Source organism: Phocoena phocoena, chromosome 13 (genome assembly GCF_963924675.1).
Source record: "Phocoena phocoena chromosome 13, mPhoPho1.1, whole genome shotgun sequence".
Lineage (NCBI taxonomy): Eukaryota > Metazoa > Chordata > Mammalia > Artiodactyla > Phocoenidae > Phocoena > Phocoena phocoena.
This window is the reverse complement of record NC_089231.1, coordinates 38,811,369-38,830,275: the sequence shown is the minus strand read 5'-3', so window position 1 is coordinate 38,830,275 and position 18,907 is coordinate 38,811,369. Positions and strand designations below refer to the sequence as shown.

At 35.9% G+C, this 18,907-nt stretch overlaps 1 protein-coding gene across 2 annotated transcripts in view; it reads left to right on the top strand.

The window, feature by feature from the left end:
- KIAA1328 (KIAA1328 ortholog) overlaps positions 1 to 18,907 on the top strand; it is a 380,212-nt gene that overhangs the window by 285,020 nt on the left and 76,285 nt on the right. For both annotated transcript variants that reach the window (XM_065890102.1, XM_065890101.1), the window contains exon 8: positions 18,301 to 18,482. In XM_065890102.1, coding sequence (XP_065746174.1) covers positions 18,301 to 18,482 — 182 coding nt within the window. The remainder of the gene's footprint in view (positions 1 to 18,300; positions 18,483 to 18,907) is intronic.

Here is an 18,907-nt window from a genome sequence, read left to right as displayed (position 1 = left end):
AGCACAGGCTCTGGACATGCAGGCTCAGCAGCCATGGCTAACAGGCCCAGCCGCTCCACGGCATGTGGAATCCTCCTGGACCAGGGCACGAACCCATGTCCCCTGCATTGGCAGGTGGACTCTCAACCACTGCACCACAAGGAAAGCCCTGAAGTGGGTCTCTTTTAGACAGCATATATATGGGTCTTGTTTTTCTCTCCATTCAGGCAGCCTGTGTCTTTTTGTTGGAGCATTTAATCCATTCACATTCAAGGTAATTATCGATATGTATGTTTCTATTACCATTTTCTTAATTGTTTTTGGTTTTGCTTTTGTAGGTCCTGTACCTATCTTGTGTTTCCCACTTAGACAAGTTCCTTTAGCATTTGTTGTAGAGCTGGTTTGGTGTTGCTGAATTCTCTTTACTTTTCCTTGTCTGTAAAGCTTTAGATTTCTCCATCGAATCTGAATTAGATCCTTGCTGGGTAGAGTAATCTTGGTTGTAGGTTCTTCCCTTTCATCACTTTAAATATGTCATGCCACTCCCTTCTGGCTTTTAGAGTTTCTGCTGAGAAATAAGCTGATCTTATGGGAGTTCCCTTGTATGTTATTTGTCATTTTTCCCTTGCTGCTTTCAATACTTTTTCTTTGTCTTTAATTTTTGCCAATTTGATAACTATATGTCTCCGCATGTTTCTCCTGGGTTTATCCTGTATGGGACTCTCTGCACTTCCTGGACTTGGGTGGCTATTTCCTTTCCCATGTTAGGGAAGTTTTTGACTATAATCTCTTCAAATATTTTTTCGCGTACTTTCTCTCTCTCTTCTCCTTCTGGAACCCCTATAATGCAAATGTTGGTGCGTTTAATGTTGTCCCAACAGTCTCTTAGGCTGTCTTCATTTCTTTTCATTCTTTTTTCTTTATTCTGTTCCACAGCAGTGAATTCCACCATTCTGTCTTCCAGGTCACTTATCTGTTCTTCTGCCTCAGTTGTTCTGCTATTGATTCCTTCTATTGTAGTTTTCATTTAAGTTATTGTATTGTTCATCTCTGTTTGTTCATTCTTTAATTTTTCTAGGTCTTTGTTAAACATTTCTTTCATCTTCTCAATCTTTGCCTCCATTGCTTTTCCGACGTCCTGGATCATCTTCATATCATTATTCTGAATTCTTTTTCTTGAGGGTTGCCTATCTCCACTTCGTTTAGTTGTTTTTCTGGGGTTTTATCTTGTTCCTTCATCTGGTACGTAGCCCTCTGGCTTTTCATCTTGTCTATCTTTCTGTGAATGTGGTTTTTGTTCCACAGGCTGCAGGATTGTAGTTCTTGCTTCTGCTGTCGGCCCTCTGGTGGTGAGGATATCTAAGAGGCTTGTGCAAATTTCCTGATGGGAGGGACTGGTGGTAGGTAGAGCTGGGTGTTGCTCTGGTGGACACAGCTCAGTAAAACTTTAATCTGCTTGTCTGATGATGGGTTAGGCTGGGTTCCCTCCCTGTTGGTTATTTGGCCTGAGTCAACCCAACACTGGAGCCTACCCAGGCCCTTTGTTTGTGCTAATGGCAGACTCTGGGAGGGCTCACAGCAAGGAATACTTCCCAGAACTTCTGCTGCCAGTGTCCTTGTCCTCACAGCGAGATGCAGCCACCCCTGCCTCTTTTGGAGACCCTCCAGCACTAGCAGGTTGGTGTGGGTCAGTCTCCTATAGGGTCACTGCTCCTTTCCCTGGGTTCCGATGCACACACTATTTTGTGTGTACCCTCCAAGAATGGAGTCTCTGTTTCCTCCAGCCCTGTCAAAGTCCTGCAATCAAATCTCACTAGCCTTCAAAGTCTGATTGTCTAGGAATTCCTCCTCTCATTGCCCAACGAGTATAAGTGTTCTCCCATTTGTGAGTCACCCACCCAGCAGTCATGAGCTTTGACTTTATTGTGATTGCGCCCTTCCTCCCGTCTTCCTGTGGCTTCTCCTTTGTCTTTGGATGTAGGGTATCTTTTTTGGTGAGTTCCTGTATCTTCCTGTCAATGATTGTTCAGCAGTTAGTTGTGATTCCTGTGCTCTCGCAAGAGGGAGTGAGAGCATGTCCTTCTACTCCGCCATCTTGAACCAGTCTCTATTTAATCAGTTTTAATTAGGTAAAGAACTCAATTATTGCATATAGAATTCTTTGTATATTTGGATATAAAACCTTCATCAGGTATATGTTTTGTGAATATTTTCTCCCAGGGCATGACTCGCTCTTTTATTTCCTTAATGTTGTTTTTGAAGAGCAAAACTTTTTATTGATCAAGGTTAAAATGATATTTTCCTATATTTTCTTATAGAAGTTATATAGCTTTATATTTAAGTCTATGATCCATTTCAAATACATTTCTCTGTGTGGTGTGAGATAGGGCTCAAGGTTCATTCATTATCTGTACAGATATGCCATTATTCTAGTACCGTTTGTTGAAAAAAACTATTTTTTCTTCGTTCATTGCCTGATGCCTTTTCAAACGTCAGTTGGATATGTACACACATGGACACACATTTATGGATTTCTAGTCCCTTCATCTTCATGTCCATTCTTCCGTCAATGTCACACAATCTGGATTACTTTAGCATTATAGAAAAATCTTGAAATTAGATTGTGTTCCAAATATTTTTCTTATAAAAAATTCTTTTAGCTATTCCAACTTCTTTTCTTTACATTTTAGATTCAGTTTTTGATTTCTATTAAGGAAGTGGAATTGTGATTAGATCGATTTGGGGAGAGTTTACATCCTAAAAATATTGTTTTCCAATCCATGAATATGGTATAGCTCTAAATTTATTTAGATCTTTAAAAATTTAACTCAGTTATATTATGTAGTTTTTAGTGTAACAATCTTGCACTTTTTTCATTGAATTTATTAGTAGTATATAGAAAGAATATTGATTTTTAAAAATATTTATATCATACACTACAGTCTTGCTAAATGCATGTTTTCTAGCAGGGGGTTTGTTTGTTTTGGTTTTTTTGTTTTTTGGGGTTTTTTTGGTAGATTCCTTAGGATTTTCAAGTTCATATCACATGAACAGCCATAATAACAGCTTTAAACCTTTCCAAGCTTCATGCCTTGTGTTTCTTATTTTTAACTTGTTGCATTGACTAGAACATTCAATACAATATTAAAGAGAAATGATTAAAGAAGACACCCTTGCTTTGTTCTCAAGGAAAAGGCATCCAGTAATTCACCAATTAATATAATGTTAAATATAGATTTTTGATAGATGCCTTTTATCAGCTTAAAGTAAGTTCCACCCCCTTTTTTTTATGTGAATGTTTTTAGAGTTCTTGATACCTACATATTGCCAAATACATTCCAGAAGGGTAGTACGCATTAACTGTAGGACTAGTAACGTATGACAGAATTTTCATGGTGAAATAAGTTCCCTAGTTTGCTGAGTTTTTATTTTGTCAAATGCTTTTCCTACATTTATTGATATAAGCATATGGTTTTGCACCTTTATTCTTTTAATGTGACAGTTTATGTGGATTTACTTTTTTTAATGTTAACCCAACATTACATTTTGGAAAAATACTCATTTGGCCATGATGTAGTACCTTTTATATATTGCTGGATTTGATATGCTAATATTTTGTTGAGGATTTTTGTGTCTGTGTTCATGAGCGATACTAGTTTGTAATTTTACTTTATTGTACTAGCTTAATCAGGTTTTGGTATCACATGGTAACATAAAATGAGTTGAGAAGAGGTCACTCCTCTTCTATTTACTGAAAGCTTGTCTAAAATTAGTAGTATCGCTTCCTTAAATATGATAAAATATACCAGTGAAGCTATCTGATCAGTTTTCTTTGTGGGGATGTTTTGATTATGAATTTAGTTTCTTTAATAGATATGAGGCTATTCATATATTTCCTGTTTCTTCTTGAGTCAGTTTTAACCAGTTATATTTTCCAAGCAATGTGTGCATTTCATTTCATCTTAGTTATTGAATATGGTGGCATAAAGTTGTTTATGAGATAGCCTTAATATTCTTTTACTATCTGTAGCATCTACAATGATATCCCCTCTCTGATTCCTGATATTCATAAATTTTCCCTTTTTCTTAGCTTGTCTTGGATTAGGAGTTTATCAATTTTATTAATATTTTCAAAGGGCTGACTTTTATGTTTCTTTTGTGTTTTTATTGTTATCTATTTCATGGATTTCTACTCTTTATTGTTTCCTTCTTTCTACTTGCTTTATATCTAGTGTGTTCTTATTTTTCTAGCTTCATAAAATGGAATATTATGTCATTGACTTTCGTTTTTTTGGCCATGCTGTGCAGCATGTGGGATCTTAGTTCCTCGACTAGGGATTGAACCTGTGCCGCCTGCATTGGGAGCATGGAATCTTAACCACTGGACCACCAGGGAAGTTCCATTATGTCATTGACTTTAAACTTTTCTTCTTTTCTAGTAAAAGCATTTAAGCACTTGCCTTCTGTATCCCTCAAATCTTAATATGTTGTATTTTCGTTATCATTCATTTCAAAATGCTTATTGGTTTCTCTTGTGATTTTTTTTGACCCATGAGTTACTTAGAAGTATGTTATAAAACTTCCAAATACTTCAGATTTTTCTAGATATCTTTTTTATTTTCAATTTAACTCCATTGTGGTTACATACTCTATAAGTGTTTATTCTTTTGAACTATATTCAAATTTATTTTATGACTCAACATATGATTTATCTTGGTCAGTATTCCATGTGCACTTTTAAATATTCATATTCTGCTATTGAGTATAATGTTCTGTACATGTCAATTAAATCAAATTGACAAGTAGTGTTGTTCAGATCTTATGTAGCCTACTAAATTTTTTTCATTTTTTTCCTATCAATTGATAATGAGATGTTAAAATCTCCAAATATGATTGTGCATTTCTCTACTTCTCCCTTTACCCTTATGAGTTTTGCTATGTGTATTTTGAAACTAATTTAGATGCAAATATATTTGGGGCTGTTAGGGATGTTTCATGATTTGCCCCTTTAATCATGATAAAATATTTTAATCATGATGAAATATATCTTTTTATCTCTGGTTCTACTCCTTTTCTTAACATCTACTTTATTTGACATTATATAATCACTCTAGCCTTCCATGTGTACTGTTTGCTTGGCTTATCACCTTCCATCCTCTATGTCAACCTATTTATTCTTCTACATTTAAAGTATGACTCCTTAGCATTGACATATATACACTACCAAATGTAAAATAGATAGCTTGTGGGAAGCAGCTGCATAGCACAGGGAGATCAGTTTGGTGCTTTGTGACCACCTAGAGGAGTGGGATAGGGAAGGTGGGAGGGAGATGCAAGAGGGAAGGGATATGGGGATATGTGTATACATATAGCTGATTCACTTTGTTATACAACAGAAACTAACGCAACACTGTAAAGCAATTATACTCCAATAGACATGTTTAAAAGAATAAAAATAAAGTATGACTCTTGTAAACAACATATGGCTTGGGATTTGCATTTTTCTCTAGCCTGACAATCTCCCTTCCATTTGATTTGAGTGTTTAATACACTTTAATTAATTAATTTTAACATCTTTATTGGAGTATAATTGCTTTACAATGGTGTGTTAGTTTCTGCTTTATAACAAAGTGAACCAGTTATACATATACATATGTTCCCATATCTCTTCCCTCTTGCGTCTCCCTCCCTCCCAACCTCCCTATCCAACCCCTCTAGGTGGTCACAAACCACCGAGCTGATCTCCCTGTGCCATGCAGCTGCTTCCCACTAGCTATCTATTTTACGTTTGGTAGTGTATATATGTTCATGCCACTCTGTCACTTTGTCACAGCTTACCCTTCCCCCTCCCTATATCCTCAAGTCCATTCTCTAGAAGGTCTGTGTCTTTATTCCCATCTTACTCCTAGGTTCTTCATGACCTTTTTCTTTTTTCTTCTTAGATTCCATATATATGTGTTAGCATACGGTATTTGTTTTTCTTTTTCTGACTTACTTCAGTTTGTATGACAGACTCTAGGTCCATCCACCTCACTACAAATAACTCAATTTCGTTTCTTTTTATGGCTGAGTAATATTCCATTGTATATATGTGCCACATCGTCTTTATCCATTCATCTGTTGATGGACACTTAGGTTGCTTCCATGTCCTGGCTATTGTAAATAGAGCTGCAATGAACATTTTGGTACATGATTCTTTTTGAATTATGGTTTTCTCAGGGTATATGCCCAGTAGTGGGATTAGGATTGCTGGGTCGTATGGTAATTCTATTTTTAGTTTTCTAAGGAACCTCCATACTCTTCTCCATCGTGGCTGTATCAATTTGCATTTCCACCAACAGTGCAAGAGTGTTCCCTTTTCTCCACACCCTCTCCAGCATTTATTGTTTCTAGATTTTTTGATGATGGCCATTCTGACTGGTGTGAGATGATATCTCATTGTAGTTTTGATTTGCACTTCTCTAATGATTAATGATGTTGAGCATTCTTTCATGTGTTTGTTGGCAATCTGTATATCTTCTTTGGAGAAATGTCTGTTTAGGTCTTCTGCCCATTTTTGGATTGGGTTGTTTGTTTTTTGAGCTGCTTGTAAATTTTGGAGATTAATCCTTTGTCAGTTGATTCATTTGCAAATATTTTCTCCCATTCTGAGGGTTGTCTTCTGGTCTTGTTTATGGTTTCCTTTGCTGTGCAAAAACTTTGAAGTTTCATTAGGCCCCATTTGTTTATTTTTGTTTTTATTTCCGTTTCTCTAGGAGGTGGGTCAAAAAAGATCTTGCTGTGACTTATGTCATAGAGTGTTCTGCCTATGTTTTCCTCTAAGAGTTTGATAGTGTCTGACCTTACATTTAGGTCTTTAATCCATTCTGAGTTTATTTTTGAGTTTATTTTTGTGTATGGTATTAGGGAGTGTTCTAATTTCATACTTTTTCATGTACCTGTCCAATTTTCCCAGCACCACTTATTGAAGATGCTGTATTTTCTCCACTGTATATTCTTGCATCCTTTATCAAAGATAAGCTGTCCGTATGTGCGTGGGTTTATCTCTGGGCTTTCTATCCTGTTCCATTGATCTATATTTCTGTTTTTGTGCCAGTACCATACTGTCTTGATTACTGTAGCTTTGTAGTATAGTCTGATTTAATTTATTATTGAAACTATTGGATTTAGGTCTAACATTTTGCTGTTCTTTTTTTCTTCCTGCTAATCATATCTATTCTTTGTTCCTGTTTCTCCTTTTCTACTTTTATTGGGAGGGGAAAGGGAGAATAATAATTTTTTTTCAATTTTTTAAAAATTCGTCTAATATTTTATTAGCTATACCTTTTTGCATTTCCTTTAGTGATTTCTATAGGTATTATAATATGCTTTCCTAACTTATTAAAGTCTTATTATATAATGCTAACATTGTGTGATTTTATGTAGACTTTAAGAACTTTTATACTGTATAGGTATATTCTCCGTTCTTTTTGATATTATTGTCGTATACATTACAGCTAAGTGCATTATAAATCCCATGCTTTAAACATTCATATATCTTTTAATGACATTAAGAGGAGAATAAGAACATAGGGAGTTTTATATTTATTCACATATGTACTATTTCTGATGCTCTTCACTTCTTAGATCCAGATTTCCATCTAATATCATTTTCTTTCAGCCCAAAAGTGCAGGTCTGCTAACAAAAAATTTTCCCTGTTTTTGTTTATCTGAAAATGTTGTCTCTCCTTCCTTTATTTGAAGGATATTTTCGTGTGATGCAGAATTCTAGGATGACACTTTGGGTTTGTTTTGTTTTGTTTTTTCCTTTTAGCACTTTATGGATATTGTTCTATCTTCTAGCTTTCATTGTTCTTATGAGAAGTTAACTGTTAAAATCATTATTTTTTATGTAATTGACATTTCATCTGGTTGTTTGCAAGGTTGTCTTTATCTTTGGTTTTCAACAGTTTGACTGTGATCTGTGGGTCAAACTTTTTCATCAAATTTGGAAATATTCTGACATTGTTTCTTTAACATATATTTTTTCAAATATTTTTTCTACCCCATTCTCAGTCTCTTCTCCTTCTGCAACTTCAGTTATGTTTGTTAGGCAGTTTAATATTGTCTCTAAAATCCCTGGGACTCATCATTTTTCTTCAATCCTTTTTTCCCTATGTTCTTCAAATTGGGTCATTTTTGTTGATTCTTCCATTAATTTCACTTATTCTTTAACCCTCTCATCTCCATTTTCCAATTTTTATTTCAGTCACTTTAATTTCCAGCTAGAGAGTTTCTATCTCTTTCTGCTGAGACTGCCTGTCTTTTCATTCATTTAAACCATGTTCTCCTTTATGTCCATCAATATATTTATAATAGCTGGTTTAAATAAAGTCTTTTATCTGCTAGGTCCAACATTTGGGGCATCTTTTGGTTGATTTTAATTGATATTTTTCTTAACTATGGATCACATATTTTTTCTTTTTGTGTCTGACAATTTATATTGTACTCTGGGTATTATGGATGATACATTTAGAGATGTGGATTTTATTATCATTCTCTAAAGAATGTTGATTTTTGCTCTTCTCAGCAATTCAATCACCTCCTATTCACCTTGAACTTGGATAGGTTTGGTTATATACTTTGTAAGGACAGTTGTCTGGAAAGCCTGAAGTGTTTCCCAAGCCCCTCTAAATTGGTAAGAATCAATCTCCAAACTTGTTTGTCCCTGTGCATTTTGCTATAGCTTGATTTTAGGCTTTGTTAGAGCTTTACAGTAAGCCTTTATCCAGGATATGGACTTTCTAGTGTCTCAGTGGACATTAACAGTATCTTCCATTCTGGGCCAGAACTCCAGTTTCTCTCAGCATTGCCCAATTTGTATTATTTCTGTATTTATATTCTGCTTTCATCATTGTAGCAGCCAATGTTTGTTAAGTCTTGCAGTGAAAAAGAAAACAGGCAATAGAGAAAATCTGTAAAGCTAAAAGCTGACTTTTTGAAAATGTAAATAAAATCAATAAGCCTTTTCAAGATGATCAACCTATTATTGAGAGGAAAACAAATTATCAGTATCAGGAATGAAAAAGAAGATATCACCATAGATTCTAACAATATTTTTAAAGTAATTAAAGAATATTATGAATAATTTTTATAAGCACATTTGATAACTTAAATGATATAAATTCCTTGAAATTGATGATATACCAAAATTGATACCAAAAAAGTAGAGAATCTGAATAGCCCTCTGTTAAACAAATTTAATTTTTAAGTAATAAATGTCCCATGAATAAAACTACAATCACAATCCCATAAGACTTCACTCATGAATTCTACCAAATACCTAAAGAAGAAATATCAATCTTACACAAATTCTTTCAGAGACTAGAGCAGGGTTTTTCAGCCTTGGTACTCTTGACATTTTGGACCAGATAATAGCTTGGGGTGAGGTTGTGGGGTGGTGGTGGTCTGTCCTGTACATTGCAGGATGTTTAGCAACATCCCTGTCTTTTACCCATTAGCAACCCCCACAACTGTGACAATCAGAAACCCTCCAGACATTGCTAAATGTCCCCTGTGTGGCAAAATCCTCTTCTTCTACCCCACTTGAGAACCATTGGACTAGAGGAAGAAAGAACTTTTCCCAACTCCTTTTATGATACCTAAACCAGGTAAAAGCATGAGAAGAAAAGAAATGACAGACTAATCTTCCTCGTGAACGTAAATGCAAAACAAAAAAAGTTCCTTAACAAAATATTAGCAAATTAAGTCCTGGAATATATAAAAATATATATAATCCAGCTTGACTAAATAGAGTTTATCCCAGGAATGCAGAGTTGGCTTAACATTTGAAGATCAATCAATGTGATTTGCCATATTAACATAGTAAGGAAGAAAAACACCTTTTCAAACAGATGCAAAAAACTCTTCCAATGCTCATTTTTAAAAAATGACTTCTTATCAAGCTAGAAATCAGATAGAGCATGTAGATAAAGATACATCTCTTTAATGATGAACACTTAGGAATAAGGTAAGGATGTTCACTCTTACCACTTCTATTCAGCATTGTACTAGAAATCCTAGCTGATGTGATTGGGCATGAAAAATATTAGAAATAAATAAGTAAATCTGTCTTTATTGTTAAATAATATGACTGTCTACATAGAAAAATCCTAAGGAACCTACCCCAAAACTGCTAGAATTATTAAGTGAATTTAACACAACCACAGAGTTCAAGTTCAATGTATAAAAATCAAATTTATTTTCATATGATAGCTATTTATCAATGGAACAGAATAGAGTCCAGAAATAGACCCACACAGTCATGTGTTTGACTGCGTTTTGACAAAGGTATGAAGCATTCTGTGGAAAAAGGAAAGTCTTTTAAATAAATAATGCTGGCTATACTGCATATAGATATGAAAAAAATTAACCTTGAACCCAGCCTAACATCATACCCCAAATTTATTTGATCATGGGGTTGGAGCTTGATCCACAGAGGAGGGCAGCTTGGCACTGAATGTCAGAGCTTGTGCAGGGTGGGGAGTGCTTTCATCCTGGTGATTGTATTGTTGTTGGGCGTTGGAGCTTGAACAAAATGAGGATGGTATCCATGTGGAGGTCAGCCATGCATGGGGTCTTGAGAGCCTGAGATAGGAGGGCTTTCTCACAGCAGAGGTAGCCCACTCAGAGCTTAGTGGGGAGAGCGCCTATACAGAGGTGTGTTGGCAGAAACACCCAGAGCAATGTGGTGGTGACTGACAGGGGAGGGAGGGGAAGGGATCATGGCAGTGGTGATGGAATACGGTTTTCATACAAAATGACTAAGTAATTGTATTAAGGAAAATGGTAGCCAAGTTTTTTCACTGTTACAGAATGGAGTTACATATACGGAAAGGTAGAAAACTAAAATGAGCCCTGTTGGTTTGGAATTGAAGATATTAGTGTAAACTCATGATTTTCAATATATTTACCTAGATATATAAATAAACATATGTGTGTAAACATACATACATGCATATAGTCTCTTGCTCTATGAGAACTTAGGAACAGTGATAATCCAATTCCGTTAGCTCTTTTTAACTAAAAGATACTAGATCTCCTTGAAGAAATGGCTGATTCCATGACTGAGCCAGAAACTGGATGATATAGCAATTGTTTAGACATGGCATGGCTAGCACCCAAATTTGGCCACTAGAAAAAGGAAGGAAAGATTTAATACATGTTTCCCCATCCTAGATTTTATAGTCTTCTAAATCGAGGACGTGTTCCCCTTCATTTTTTGTTAAGTGACTCATGCCAAAATTTGAGTAATTTGTATTGATTTTTTTTCTCTTGTACTTTCATTGTCTTAAAAGTCTACCTTTCCTTCCCTAACACCCCTTTCCTTCCTACTGCCCCCAGGATTTCCTAAAGGTGCCTTACCAAACACCTATTTCATAGAAAATAAACTCTTTTCATCCTCAACCTTTTCACACACAAAAAATATTTTCATTCTTGGCCATAAGTTATGATTTTCAGCACTGACTGGACATTGGGATTACCTGTGGAGCTTTAAAAGAAAAGGATGAGAGAGGGTGAGAGAGGGAGGCACATAATGCAGCTCACTCCAGATGAATTCATTCCATTTCTAAGAATGGGTAGGACAGCCCGTCGCTCTTTTAAAAATTTTCCCACATAATTTTAATGTATAGCAGGCTGTGAATCACTGCCTAAATTTGGCATCTTTTCTGAGAATGCTACTATCCAGGCCATTCTTTCTGTCACATTTGGCAAACAACAGAGACAGTAGTGCCAGCATTTCCTGTTCTCCTCATTCCAACATCTCAAACTTTTAACTAGTTTACTCTCTAGTGAACCTCCTTGTTTATGTGAATCTCAGGATATCTGGCCTTACAGTCCATCCTTCCTTTTCTTTGTTTTCCATTGTGATCTCACTAGGAATTTGACATCCACTCAGTCACTTCCTCCCCCACGTCTCCTAACCCCATTCTGTGAGATTCCAGTATTCACGTGGTTGATCTCTCCGTTGCCATAGCTAAAGAGATTTGTCTTCCGTGGTTCACTCGTTTTCTTTAGCCATATTGTCCCTGGCCACGTCTGGAGCTTGCTTTCCCCTGCTGTGGTTCCATCTCAGAAATCGCTGACTGGTACCGCCTTTATAGTTCACCTCTTTCACTTGGGTCTGTTCATGTTCTCATTTCTCATATAGAGTATACCAAGTGTTTTGTTTGTTTTTCTTGTTTTGTTTTATCTTAAAGAGCCATCTAAATCCTTCATTTCTCCCCTTTTTTTGCCAGTCTTTCAGGCCCTTCTTTGTCTCACTTTCTTCCCCATGTACATTCTGGACCAAATGGTTGACCTAAACTATTCCCTTATTAGCATACAAATTTCACTTGACCTCTAGTCTGCCGCACCCTATACAAAAAATCCTAACCCTGGATCAAGCTCTCAGGCTGCTTTCTCTGCTTTTACATCTGTGCACCTGAGCCCAGATACAAATTTATGATTTCTAATTCTGTTATAGCCCTAAACGTTGCAGGACAGTCTTGTTTTTGTTCTTGGTCATTTTTACCTTGAATTCCCTAAATACCTTCTCTAAATCATCACTTTTCTCAATACCCATTTCTTTCACCTACAGGAATGAATTTACCTCCTCCTTCACCAATGAAATTGAAAGTAAAGCACATGCTTTCTCAAGTCAGTCAGCCAACAAGCAAAAAACTGCAGGGTTATTGATCCAATTGCTCTCTTGAAATATCTTTCCAGATGTTTCATAGGCACCTCAAGCTACATTTAATCCCCCCACCACCACCTTCTCTATATTGCTTATCCACCCAAATTCTGCCACTCATTCTCACTCACTCCTGTCCCTCACTTTTCACTTTCAAACACGTATCAAATTCTGCCAATTTTAAATCCTAAGTGTATTTTAAAAGTTGTCTCCTTCCCATTCCTACCACTGCTTCTCTATTTAGACCCTCATCATCTCTCATCACAGCTATTTCAGCAGCCTTCCCACTCATCCAATCCATTCTCTAAATTGTGCCAGGGCAATTCTTCATAAATTCAAGTTGTATCATGTCATTTTTCTCCTTAGAGCCCTTCAATGACTTTGCTTTGCCGACAAAATAAAGTTCAAGCCCCTTGACATGGAAAACCAAACCTTTTATGTTCTGACCCAGCCCATCTGTCTTGCTTCACCTCACACTTCTCCCCACCCAATACCCCAAACTCAATGCTATAACAGTTAACAGTATACCAAATGATTTAACTTGCCCAAAATATATGCTGAAGTTTTACTAATTAGTATAGTTGCTAATACTGTTCTCTTCTGCCTTCCATCCTACTGTCCTTCCTTATCCCCTGCTTATCTACCAAGACTTAGTTTGAAAGCTTCAGGAATTTCCCTTCAGTTATGCAAATACAGTTAGATGCCCTGCCTTTGTGCTCCCTTAAACACCACACATATTCCTGAGTCATAACTTGTATCATATCATATTTAAAAAAATCTGTTTCCATGTCTGTCTCCGCCATTAAAATCACTTGAAGAGCAGGAACCAGGTCTTGCTGGTTTGTATACCTAGCACCTAGCACATAACAAGTCCTCAGTAAATATCTCTTTTCCCTATTTGCCCACCCCAGCCCCTTCATACATATGAGTATGTCCTCAACAAATATCTAAGGAATATATAAATGAATGATTGATTTGGCAATTTATTGAACAAGAATAAGGAAAGCAGAATTTGAGACAGCTGAAGTTTTTCATCTGAGTAGCAGGGAAGATGGTGATACATTAAATGAGAATGGAAACAGATAAAGGAACAGGTTTCAAGATAAAGATTATTCATTGCTTTAGCGTGAGTTGGTTTTGGGAGGTAGGACAAGGCATCTCTTCACAGCTTTTCAACAGATACTTGAAGAGGTCAGCAGTTTTGGAGAACACTGTGAGCTAGATGAATCTATTTAGAAATCATAATTGAAGATACAGTGGTGTGACAGGGATCACTAAGAAAGTGCTAAGGGAGGAAGAGAAGAAGGACAAGGGCAGAATCATCAGGAATGTCTGCATTTAGGGGAAGGGAAGTACAAGAGCTCCCAATAAAAGAATATGAGCAGCAGCCTCCTAAAACTAGAAAACCAATCTAGATATATGTCATGAACTCCAAGGGAAATAAGTTTTAAGGAAGGAGTCGGTTGCTGTGAAGTAGTCTTATAACAAGCAAGATGGTTGAAAGAGAAAACGCCACTAGATTTGTTCTTTAAAAAATAGTTTTAGTAGGCATATCTGTTAAAATTATTGTTTTCTAGAAGTTTGGCAAAGAAGGGAAGGAGAGAAGATGGTAACATAAAGGAGATGGTGAAATTTTTTGTTTTATAATTACGAAAGTGCATGCCTATTGGAAGAAATTTAAACATTCAGAAGTATATAAATTAAATTATAAAAATCATTCCCTCAGTAACTCTGTTCTACTTTTCTGATTTGTTATATATCCATCCAGAACTTAAAAAATATTTTTTGTATATTTTTGTTTTTACAAAAATGAGATCATATTATATATTCTATTATTGCAAATTGCCCTTTTTTTACTTAATAGTATGTTATGAAGTTTATTCACAGTAGTACAGAGAACTACCTCATTCTTTTTTTCTCTGTTTTCATTTATTTTATTTATTTATTTTATAAATGATGATAGTAGGATTTTATTTATTTATTTTTAATGTATTTATTTATTTATTTTGGCTGCATTGGGTCTTCGTTGCTCCGCACTGGCTTTCTCTAGTTGTGGCAAGTGGGGGATCCTCTTCGTTGCAGTGCATGGGCTTTTCATTGCAGTTGCTTCTCTTATTGCGGAGCACAGGCTCTAGGCACCTGGGCTTCAGTAGTTGTGGCACGCGGGCTCAGTAGTTGTGGCTCATGGGCTCTAGAGTGCAGGCTCAGTAGTTGTGGAGCATGGGCTTAGTTGCTCCATGGCATGTGGGATCTTCCCTGAGCAGGGTTCAAACCCATGTCCCCTGCATTGGCAGGTGGATTCTTAACCACTGCACCACCAGGGAAGTCCCTATTTATTTTTTTAAATTAAGGTATAGTTTATTTACAATACTGTATTAGTTTCAGGTGTATGAGATAGTGATTCAGAAGTTTTATAGATTATGTTCCATTTATAGTTATTATAAAACAGACTATATTCCCTGTGCTGTACAATATATACTTGTAGCTTACTTATTTTATACATAGTAATTTGTACCTCTTAATCCCGTACCCCTATCCTGCCCCTCTCCTCTTCCCTCTCCTCACTGGTAACCACTAGTTGTTCTCTCTATCTGTGAATCTGTTTCTACTTTGTTATAGTCATTCATTTGTTTTATTTTTTAGGTTCCACATATAAGTGATAGCATATAGCATTTGTCTTTCCCTGTCTGACTTATTTCACTGAGCATAATACCCTCCAGGTACATCCATGTTGTTGTAAATGGCAAAATTTCATTCTTTTTTTATGACTGAGTAGTGTTCCATTGTATATATATATACCACATCTTCTTTATCCATTCATCTGTTGATGGACACTTAGGTTGCTTCTATAGCTTGGCTACTGTAAATAATGCTGCTATGACCAATGGGGTGCATGCATCTTTTCAAATTAGTGTTTTCATTTTCTTCAGATGTATACCCAAGAGTGAAATTGCTAGATCATATGTTGGTTCTATTTTTAGCTTCTTGAGGAGTCTCTATATTGTTTTTCATAGAGGCTGCACCAATTTACATTCCCACCAGCAGTATACAAGGGTTCCCTTTTCTTCACATCCTTGCCGACATTTGTTGTTTGTTGTCTTTTTGGTGATAGCCATTCTGACAGGTATGAGGTGATATCTCATCGTAGTTTTGACTTGCATTCCTCTGATGATTAGCGATGTCTTTTCATGTGCCTGTTGACCATCTGTATATCTTCTTTGGAAAACTGTCTATTCAGATCTTCTGCCCATTTTTTAAATTGGGTTGCTTGGGTTTTTTGATGTTAAGTTGTATGAGCTGTTTATATATTTTGACTGTTAACCCCTTATCAGTCATGTCATTTGCAAATATTTCCTCCCATTCAGTGGGTTTTCTTTTCATTTTTTCAGTGGTTTCCTTTGCTGTGCAAAAGCTTTTAAGTTTAATTAGGTCCCATTCATTTATTCTTGCTTTTATTTCCTTTGCCTTAAGAAACATATCCAAAACAAATATTGCTAGATTTATGTCAAAAGAGTGTTCTGCCTATGTTTTCTTCTAGGAGTTTTATGGCTTCTAGTCTTACATTTAGGTCTTCAATCCATTTATTTTGTATGTAGTGTGAGAAAATTTTCTAATTCCACTGTTGTTTATGTAATTCTATAGGGTAACTTCTTAAAAGTGAAATTGTAGGAGGTTAGGTGCACTTTTATTTTGTAGTGACAAATCACTCACAGAAGGGTTATCCCAATTTGCAGTTTCCCTAGTACTATACTAAAATCCTCCTGTCCCAACACTCTCACTGACACTGAGTATTATTATACTTTTCCACTTAAGGGATAGTTTTGGGATTTAGATTTAGGTTTTGATTTTTAATGGAAAGTCTGGTCTTATTTGTAATCCTAGGAGAGAATTCATTTGAGAGGAGGAGTTTGTAAGTTACAAGAAAAGGAGATGATTGGCAGGCCGTAGTCACAGAGGGAAGGGGCCAAAATGGTATCAAGAGTATGAGTAAAAGGTGTGATTTCCTTCTGAGATGTTAATAGAAGAATAGTAGATGGGTAAAGTTGGAAATAAATGCAAATGAAAGAAGAAATTTTTTTATATAGTCATCTTTATTTCTGGGAAATTAGAACCCAGGTTCCCAGGATGGGATTTGGAATAAAGGTACAGACAAGCTTCTGTGTAAAATGGAAGGAACTATTCAGTATTGGGAGTGATCAACATTGGCTAGTATTGGGAGCTTGGCTGACCTGAGAATGTATGATTTTGGGAAACCCAGTAGTCTTGGTCACATTAACTTTTCTGTAAGAACAAATAGAGATGTCATTGTTGGATTTGCCAGGGTTTCGGACTTCTGGGTTGAGGTAGACTTATCTTTCATTAACAGTAATACAGTTTTATTCTCTGTATTTTCCTGTCCCATGAGTAGAAGTTACATTAGCTAAGATATGCGTCCACTGGTAGGTCCACAAGGGAAAGTGATCCTTGGGTTCTGGTTAAAAAAAATTTTAAGTGTATAAATTTAATACACTGCTTTATTCCCCTGTAAAGCCATACTGCTAATAGTTTGTTTATTTTCACCACTCTGAACATAAAACCATTTAATGTATTGATTTTTATTAATAAATTATGATGTGAGCAAACATTACTAAAAATTCTGATCCACACAAAAGAAGCCCAGTGACTTTGATGGGTTTATGTGATTTCAATCCTGGTCAAGGACCACCTAGCATTCATAATGGATCCAGTAATATTCCATCAACCTATTCTTGTCTAGAGATTGCCTCTGCTGCTGGGGAGTTTAAATATCCTAGTTTTTAGAATGTTACTTTTTGAATAAATTATTTTTCTTCATTTTAATTTTCACCTTGTTTATGGTCATGGGGAAGACAAAACTAAAGTATCACGAGTCTATGGTGAACTTAAATTAGAAGGAAGGGGCTGGTAGAATAGTAAGGGATACACATCATCATAACATTTCTCTCTAAACAATAAAATGTTATAAGAGGAATTGTGCTAATGGTGGGAACATAGTTCATTGGAGAGAAAAACATATGCACATGTGTTTATTTTCATTAAAATTTCTTTTACTCCATATTTGCCTTGTTGACTTTATAATGAAATTATGTGAGGACAGAGACCAATTCTCCCTCAAGCACTATTCCTCACATACCCTGAGTACATAATAAATACTATAACAATTGAAAATGAGAAACACAAATACATTTTGAAGCAAATTGGTGATATTTTCATCCCTTATTCATTTTTAGTACTCGGAAACATTTTAGTTATGCAAGTCTTGTTTTAGCATACTTTTAATTTTTACAGATACTCTGGTTCTTAGTCATACTTTATGGCTTTATTAGCAGTTTTAGGGTCTGAGTCTCATTTCCCGAACCCCAAATATAAACTTTTTGAGGATAAAAACCATTTCTTTTCCAAAATTGTTTTGGCAGAACACAAAATAGACCTTCAGTAAATTATTTAAATTATACATCAATAAAAGATAAGAAAAAGAAAGTTTCTATTGCCATGAATTGCATTTCAATTCATACTGAATGTATATGCCTTTGTGTGATCTATACCCCCTGCTGTGCTGTCTACAGCTCATAAATGTTTATTCTTTTCAGTTTATTGAAGTCAAAATGTGATGGCTGGACGCTTGGAACATCATCATCCAGCAAAAAGTACCAAGACTTCACTAATAATGGAGAGAATAGAAGGGAGAAGAAGACAGTTGGGTTTCAGTCACATATGGAAGATGATGCCCTGTGGACAGGTCAAAAGAAAGATGCATATCAACCCCAAAGAGGTAAGCTCAGCATCTGTAGTAGCAAAACAGGAAGCTCTTGGGGGCAGGTGGTTGCTGATGGCTGCTAGCCATGAGCTCCAGATGATTTCCTATAACCCTGAACAGGAGTTTGTGTTACAGACTGACATGGGCCTGCAAGGCCAAAGGTAGCACGTCACCTAGATCAGTGAATTGTATCAACATTTCTCTTAGAACACTCATATGAGAAACTGTCTAATGTGTCCCTCTTTTTGCAAACAGCAAACTGCAAGAATTATTAAGCAGTAAATGTGGTCATAGACATAAAATAATGCTTAAAGCAAATAAAGAGGACAAGAAACTGAACATAAATCTTTGCTGAGAAAGTAAACTCTAATAACTACAATTAATCCTCGATTAACTGGAAATACAAGGAGGGTGGAGAAGAGATCATTGCGTCTAAAACA